This window comes from Sinocyclocheilus rhinocerous, unplaced genomic scaffold (genome assembly GCF_001515625.1).
Source record: "Sinocyclocheilus rhinocerous isolate Xijiao unplaced genomic scaffold, SAMN03320098_v1.1 scaffold3403, whole genome shotgun sequence".
NCBI lineage: Eukaryota > Metazoa > Chordata > Actinopteri > Cypriniformes > Cyprinidae > Sinocyclocheilus > Sinocyclocheilus rhinocerous.
In genome coordinates this window covers 75,150-83,716 of record NW_015647944.1, presented here as the reverse complement: position 1 = coordinate 83,716, position 8,567 = coordinate 75,150, and the positions used below count along the sequence as shown (strand labels likewise).

The 8,567-nt window shown below is 38.3% G+C and overlaps 1 protein-coding gene across 1 annotated transcript; it reads left to right on the top strand.

Annotated features, from left to right (window-relative positions):
• Positions 1-1,397: 1,397 nt before the first annotated feature.
• On the top strand, positions 1,398-8,000 carry LOC107709390 (meiotic recombination protein REC114-like). The gene is made up of 6 exons (XM_016513842.1): positions 1,398-1,529; positions 3,120-3,209; positions 4,655-4,738; positions 6,117-6,302; positions 7,635-7,706; positions 7,836-8,000. Exons 1-6 carry the CDS (start codon positions 1,398-1,400, stop codon positions 7,998-8,000), a joined length of 729 nt encoding a protein of 242 aa, XP_016369328.1.
• Positions 8,001-8,567: the final 567 nt, after the last annotated feature.

Here is an 8,567-nt window from a genome sequence, read left to right as displayed (position 1 = left end):
GAAAAAAAGTCAGAATTGTGAGATAAAAAGTCGCAATTACCTTTTTTATTTTATTTTTTTATTCAGTGGCGGAAACGGGCTTCCACTGACAGGTGTCAATAACCCCGGGGAAAATAGATTTATACAAATTAAACCAACGTTGTCATGTTTTAATACATGTAATTCCTCAAATTTTAACGAATAAGTAGGCCTAATTTCAAAACGTAATATTGCTTTGTTAATTAAATAAAATTACACTATTAAACTAAATTTACACTAAAACACATCATTTTAATTTTCTAATTAACATAAAATTCGACGTTGAAAATATTGACGCATGCTCACAACTGTAAGAGTAATAACGTCATGCGATTTAAATATTAACCGTCAATCAGTTCTTCCTCCGCCTCCGCCTTTTTTCATCCGTTTTACTCGCTTCATTTTCTGGAAAAAAAAGCCACTCAGAGTCAGTCAGGTACCCGACACCTAACCAAACCTTTACGCGGTTCTCCTCACGCAATATTCGCATTTTACACACAAAATAAACATTTAATTTGGCTTTATTTTGACTTTTTGTGATGGAGAACACTGACAGGGATGGAAGCCCGTTTCTGCCACTGAATTAAAAAAATTAAAAAAGGTTATTGCGACTTTTTATCTCACATTTCGGACTTTATTCGCAGAATTGTGACATATTAAATCGCAAGTGCCAGTTATAAAATCAGAATTGCGAGATATAATCTCAAAATTCGGACTTTTTTTCTCAGAATTGCGTGATAAAAACTCGCAATTCAGATTTTTTTTCTCGCAATTCCGAGTTTATATCTCGCAATTCTGACCGTTTTTCTCGCAACTCTGACTTTTTTCTCAGAATTGTAAGTTATAAAGTCAAATTTTGAGGTGGAAAAGACTATGTTCTCAGAATCGCGTGTTTATTTCTCACAATTATGACTTTATAACTCGCAATTGCAAGTTCTGAGAAAAAAAGTCAGAATTGTGAGATAAAAAGTCGCAATTACCTTTTTTATTTTATTTTTTTATTCAGTGGCGGAAACGGGCTTCCACTGACAGGTGTCAATAACCCCGGGGAAAATAGATTTATACAAATTAAACAAACGTTGTCATGTTTTAATACATGTAATTCCTCAAATTTTAACGAATAAGTAGGCCTAATTTCAAAACGTAATATTGCTTTGTTAATTAAATAAAATTACACTATTAAACTAAATTTACACTAAAACACATAATTTTAATTTTCTAATTAACATAAAATTCGACGTTGAAAATATTGACGCATGCGCACAACTGTAAGAGTAATAACGTCATGCGATTTAAATATTAACCGTCAATCGGTTCTTCCTCCGCCTCCGCCTTTTTTCATCCGTTTTACTCGCTTCATTTTCTGGAAAAAAAGTAATATGGAAAGTGGTTCTTCACCCGAAGAACATTCGAAAGACACGACGATTTCGAATTGTGTTTGGAAACTGCGACGCTACGGTCGGTTTCTCCCCGAAGGCAAAGCAAAATCGGTCAGTAACTGCGCGTGGAAGGTGAGAACTGAGCGAAAAGTCCCGCCCTTTTCTCTTGCCGCCCTCAACGGAAGCGAAAGCGGGACATTTTCGTTTTATAACTGAAATATATTAATTTCTTGTTCATTCAGACATCTCAGTGTGGGGAAAACAAACGCCATTCGTTTTGAACCATTAGTTGTTGTTTTGCTGGGAAAAAAGAGTTTAGTGAGGAGAACAAGTTGGCAAGATAAAAAAAAAAAACAAAAAAAAAAAACAGGCCCATTAGTACTACAAATAAAAACAGTAATTCTAAAAAAAATTGATTTGTTTAAAGACAATGTGAGTGTTGTTTGCTCCAACATTGAATTGTTGTGATTGATGTTTGGTGTATTGTTATATGGCTGCTAAGGTGTTCTGGGTGGTTGTTAGGGTGTAGTTAAATGGATGCTGGGTGTTTTGGGTGGTTGCTAGGGTGTTGCTGAGTGGCAATAACCCCGGGGAAAATAGATTTATACAAATTAAACAAACGTTGTCATGTTTTAATACATGTAATTCCTCAAATTTTAACGAATAAGTAGGCCTAATTTCAAAACGTAATATTGCTTTGTTAATTAAATAAAATTACACTATTAAACTAAATTTACACTAAAACACATAATTTTAATTTTCTAATTAACATAAAATTCGACGTTGAAAATATTGACGCATGCGCACAACTGGATGCTGGGTGTTTTGGGTGGTTGCTAGGGTGTTGCAGAGTGGATGCTGGGTGTTTTGGGTGGTTGCTAGGGTGTTGCTGAGTGGATGCTGGGTGTTTTGGGTGGTTGCAAGGGTGTGGCCGAGTGGATGCTGGGTGTTTTGGGTGGTTGCTAGGGTGTTGCTGAGTGGATGCTGGGTGTTTTGGGTGGTTGCTAGGGTGTTGCAGAGTGGATGCTGGGTGTTTTGGGTGGTTGCTAGGGTGTTGCTGAGTGGATGCTGGGTGTTTTAGGTGGCTGCTAGGGTGTTGCTGAGTGGATGCTGGATGTTTTTGGTGGTTGCTAGTGTGTTGCTGAGTGGATGCTGGGTGTTTTGGGTGGTTGCTAGGGTGTTGCCGAGTGGATGCTGGGTGTTTTAGGTGGCTGCTAGGGTGTTGCTGAGTGGATGCTGGATGTTTTTGGTGGTTGCTAGTGTGTTGCTGAGTGGATGCTGGGTGTTTTGGGTGGTTGCTTGGGTGTTGCTGAGTGGATGCTGGATGTTTTTAGTGGTTGCTAGGGTGTTGCTGGGGGTTTTGGGTGGTTGCTAGGGTGTTGCTGAGTGGATGCTGGATGTTTTTGGTGGTTGCTAGGGTGTTGCTGGGTGTTTTGGGTGGTTGCTATGGTGTTGCTGAGTGGATGTGGATGTTTTTGGTGCTTGCTAGGGTGTTGCTGGGTGTTTTGGGTGGTTGCTAGGGCGTTACTGAGTGGATGCTGGGCGTTTGGGGTGGTTGCTAGGGTGTTGCTGAGTGGATGCTGGGTGTTTTGGGTGGTTGCTAGGGTGTTGCTTAGTGGATGCTGGGTGTTTCGTGGATGCTTGCCTGTTCAAATAGAGTCCACCTCAAGTCTCTGTTATATTCTGATCTCTAAACTAGTTTCCAATTTGTGTTTCTTTCAGATTTTCGAGTCCAGTGAAAGCACTGGCCAGCTGGAGCTAAATATTCTGGGCTCTGGTCATCTGCTAGTATCTCAAGGCCAGGAACTCTTGGTAAGCTTATATGAAAACACACAGGATCTGTCTAGTGACCAATAAAAATGTTTTTTTTTTTTGGCCGGTTATGAAATGCTGCTCTCTAAGCCGTCGACACTCTTCTTCCCATCAGGCTCTAAGTGTGAGGTCAGGATAGCGCAGGTTCCGCTGAACCCATCATAAGAGCTTGACCGTATTTCTTTTAACCCGCAGAAAGAACAGCATAATCCCCTTCCCGCCCCGCTGGGCCTGTCGCTGTCCCTTTGGGATTGCCAGGCTGAGTGCTTCGGATATCTCCCAACAATAAGCCTCAATCTTGGACTCATGGACACAATAGTCTCTGGCTCCTCATGGTGAGCTGGGGAGCTGCATTTGGAGAATGACTCACTTTTTGAGCTTTTATGCAGAACAACAGAGAAGAACGAGGCAGCGCGCCCATCCAGATCAAAGCATCGTGTGATTTTGAGAGCAGGGACCGGCGTCTAGTCATTGATATGTGTCTATAAACTGAACACCCCTGTTTTATTATATGTAACAAGATTACATACACATCCATTTTCATACATTTCATAGCCACTTTTCCATTTCTGTCAAATGTGTTTCAAAGTGGTTTCTTTGCACAACAAACCAGTTGCAAAGAACAATGCCGTGCAATGCAGATGCGATATTTGACATGCAAAGATCACAATTTTAATCTTATCTGCTTTAAGCATTTCTAAAGAGAGGAAAAATCTGTTTTGAATTATTATTTTTTTTGGTTAAAATATGTATTTAATGTGAGGTGCAGCTCTGTAGAAGCATGTTGTTTTTTCAATCCCTGCACTTTCTACATCAAGTGTTGTGATTTATGATATATCCAAGAAAAGAATTCCAGAATTCCTTGCAAGAAACAAGGTGAAAGTTTCCCTGTTTGTTCTCGCTGTAAAACTTTAACTAAACTCGCTTGAGTAGAACTGCTTGTAGTAGTAGCAATAGTAATAGTATAGCAGTAGTAGGAGCAGAATGAATGTTGATATGGTTCCTGGTTGCATTGCCTGTGTCTTGGTGAACGTGACAGTCAGTCATGCATTGATGTTGTTAGTAGAGCCCCCTTCTGACATGATTGTGTAATAGCAAAAAACAAACAAACAAAAACTTGTACTCAATGTCTCAATGGAGAAAATGCTTTTTTAGATGTAGAGGCATTGACTAACCCGACTATATATATATGCCAAGCCACCGACACAACATCCGTGCAACATTTGCATTCACAAAAAAAACTATTTAGTTGGTAAAAATGTTAATTGATCATTCAGCCTATGGTTGGATTGGCAGCAACTGTTTCTGCAATAAAAACACTGGAGGAGGTTGCTGATGGCAGGTTCATGCTGCTCGGCTTTTATGATGTGTTTTCAGCCTGATATAATCCTATTAAACGAGTCTCTGCTGGATAACGATGATGTGTGGTCCTGTGTTTTTCATAGGAGGGCTTTTCTCTGCTCAACGCACAGAGCTTCTTGAAAATCCAGCACAAATCAGACAGTCTGCTGTTCAACATTGCAATCAAGGTGAGAAGCAGCACTGTGATTTTTCACATTTATGTATTTTGGATGAATGAAAGTATATTCCCGTACCTTGATCTGCAGTTTAACAGCCATCTGAAACACTCAACAGGATGTGATGCGTGCGTGTCGTCCTGAAGGCAGACTCCGCCTCGAAAGCAATAAACATTTTAATATGCAAATGTAAAAAAAAAACTGCTTCCGAGTGACCTCCAACTTTACAGCTCAAAGACAAACTCTGTGACTTGTTAATTAAGCTAATTATCTCGTCTCCAACCAGTCTTTTTAAACAAGAATTCCCTGCTTTGTGCATACTGATGCATTTCTTGAAAACAACAGTCCCTATTAAGTTAAACTTATATGTGTCCCTGGAGCACAAAAGCAGTGTTAAGTCGCTGGGGGATATTTGTAGCAATAGCCAACAATACATTGTATGGGTCAAAATTATAGATTTTTCTTTTATGCCAAAAATCATTAGGATATTAAGTAAAGATCATGTTCCATGAAGGTATTTTGTAAATTTCCTACCGTAAATATATCATAACTTAATTTTTGATTAGTAATATGTTTTGCTAAGAACTTCATTTGGACAACTTTAAAGACGATTTTCTCAATATTTAGATTTTTTTTTGCACCCTCAGATTCCAGATTTTCAAATAGTTGTATCTCAGCCAAATATTGTCCTATCCTAACAAACCATACATCAATGGAAAGCTTATTTATTCAGCTTTCAGATGATGTATAAATCTTTAATTTTGAATACATTTTGAATTTTTAAAAATCGTAGCTTCACCAGAATGGTATGAAACTTGGTGACTTTTATGGCACTTGGTTTGTGAACACAAAAAAAAATTGAGGGCATGATTCGAAAAAGCTAAGTGGTCGTAAAAAAAATAGTCACACTCGTGGTCTTCGGTCAAAAATTACCGACCATAGGAAATGAATGGGAAATGGGGGAAAAAAATCGAAAATACAGAATTATTTTGTGTGTACAATCTACAAATCCCCCACAATGCAGAAAAAAATTGCACAGCAGTCTTCGGTCAAAAATGACCGACCATAGGAAATGAATGGGAAATTTCGAAAATCGAAAATACAGAATTATTTTATGTGTACAATCTACAAATCCCCCACAGTGCAAAAAAAATTGCACAGCAATGACGGGGTGAAACTCTAAAACATCTAGAGTGCAAAATCAACACACCAACTCACACACGCACGGACACACACTTGTACAAGTAATGCATGCAATTCAAATGTGGTTTTGTGTTTGCACGTGCAAAATTACACACGTTAATGCTGTTTAGTGTGTAGCTGAAATAGTGTGTTTGTTTAGTGTAATGTGATGTTTCTGTGCTTTTTTTTGTTTTGCTGTGTGTGTAAGGGTGAGAGCCGTTTGATCCGACTGCAGTTTGATGGCAGTGGTCGAGCAGAAGCGGCTGGTTTTTGCAGTAAAGCTGTGGAGAGGCTGCAGGATTATGTTCCTGTCCAGGAGCATCTGAGCACACCTGCATCTGCTGCTCCATCCGATCCTGCAGAACCTGGACCATCTACACAGCAGCAGCAGCAGGTTGGAAATATTCAGAACCACCCATCCATCTTCTCAAAAGATGTGGAAATCTATGGGGTAATGATGGTATGTAGGTACTACTAGAGCTGGTTGCAGTGATAAGAGTGAGTGACAGGGGGTTTGTCCTTTGGCTTTTAAGCAGCTCCTAGCAGGTCACATTGACTGGCAGGTAATTACTGGTGAGCTTCCAGGTAAGTGCTGGATAACACCACCAAATGAACAAGGCCTGAGCAGAAAACAAGCAGCTATCTATCTGGAGTTGCTGTGCATGGTATTTCTAAACAGTAACAAGCTAACACTTGTGCAACACGTTTAATGCACATAACAGAAATAATTTAAGGATTTAATTGGATCATGAGTCATGACACAACTGACTTGGGATTTTATTAACTGATATTATTTTTCCCTTGGTTAGTCATCAGAAATCATTTGAGAAATTTTCACATTTTGATGAAAGATTATGAAAATTCACCCATTTATCTGTCTGTCTGTACTTAGTGTAAATAACATTTATATCAACCTATAAACAGTTGAATTGACTTTTGCAACACGTTTAATGTACGGTATGTAATGTGACATATAACAGAATATTTAGCAGTAAATTATGTAGGACAGGATTTAATTGAGTCACAACATCTATCTATCTATCTATCTGGACTTACTGTGCATAATATTTATATCAAGCTATAAACAGAAATGAGTTGTGCAACACGTTTATTGCATGTAATGTTATTTATAGGCTAACAGTATATTTAGCAGGAAATAATGCAGTACAAGATTTAATTGGATGACAGAACTGGCTTATGATTTATTTAATATTTTTCCCTTTGGTTATGCTGCTGAAATCATTTGAGAAGTTTTATTTTGATGAAAGATTTTTTGTTCCCAATTTTATCACGGAAATATGAAGTGTGCATAATAAGGAACATTTATTAAAAAAATTAATGTAGTTTTGATTTCATGTTAAGTGCAGTTAATTTAACTAATAATCAATGTTAATTTGTATTGCCGTCACTAGGTGGTGCTGTTGCCACATAATGATAATAAATGGGCGCTGAGAGGGAAATAATCCCACCCTCAGCTGAACTGTTTATTTGTGATTCTGAAATGTAAATACACATATTCCAGGCTCTAAATATAGTGAACACACAAGCACAAAGGGAAGTCTCTGTGTAGAATATGTTTAGTGACAGCGACGCCCCGCAGCAGGATGAGAAAGATTGCCAGGGATGAGGACATTTAATTAGTAATGAGGGTATTGATTGGCTGGTGAGACCCTCCGTGTGAGTCCTGAGACTATAATGAACTGATCTATTTCTGTTTCCACTTCAGGCCCCTGAAGATGCACCACGGGCGGCCCCTGCCGTTGCCATGGAACCGCTGTCAATCAAACACCTTTCTCAGGTACCACTGGATTTCCACTGATCTGGTGTCGAGTCACTGCATTAGACGCTGTAGTCGGTGATATTTTAATTTGACCTCTGAGATGTCACCCTGACTTTTTCATGCACATTATAATCTCTTCCTCTTCAGTACTTCCTGGGTGAGCGTGAGCTGTCCCTGCCGATGGCGTTTCATCAGTGCACGCTGCCCTCTGGAGACCTGGAGGCACTACTGCGCCTCTGTCTGCTCGATTCTGGTTTTCCTGCTTTCGTGGAGGACGTCGAGAAGAAGCTGAAGCAGCTGACGCAAGAATGAGGTAGAGCTGTGCTCTCAAAATCACATCACTCTTGTTTATGGCAATTAATGGCAATAAAGCTGACATATAAATATTAGATCAAAAACTTAAATAGAAATGTTGTCTTGGCAACTAACTGACATAAGCAGTAAAATTATTAAAAATCCTATTAAATGAAATAAAGCTGAAAGAAAATATAAATAATAGATGAAAAACTTGAACTTAACATTTTTTAAAGAAATTAAAATGTTGCCTTGGCAACTAAATGAAGTTTACTAAAATTTAGTGCGGTCAAAATTAGCGTGTTAACACATGCGATTAATTTTTTTCAGTTTAACGTGTTAACAAAAGAAAAAAAAAAGAGGAAATCAATAACTTCTGTAGCTTTAAGGATCCATCTATATTTAATTGTTTGATAACTTTGTTCAATTTCTGTATATTTCCTACTTGCTGAAGGGCACATGTAGCTAAATATGACATTTATTATAATGGGTTTATGTGAAAATTGTTTTAAGTTCACTTAAATTAGAAGTTGTTATTTTTTATGAAGTCTAATAAATGTTAAAATTGATAGCTCTCAATTATAC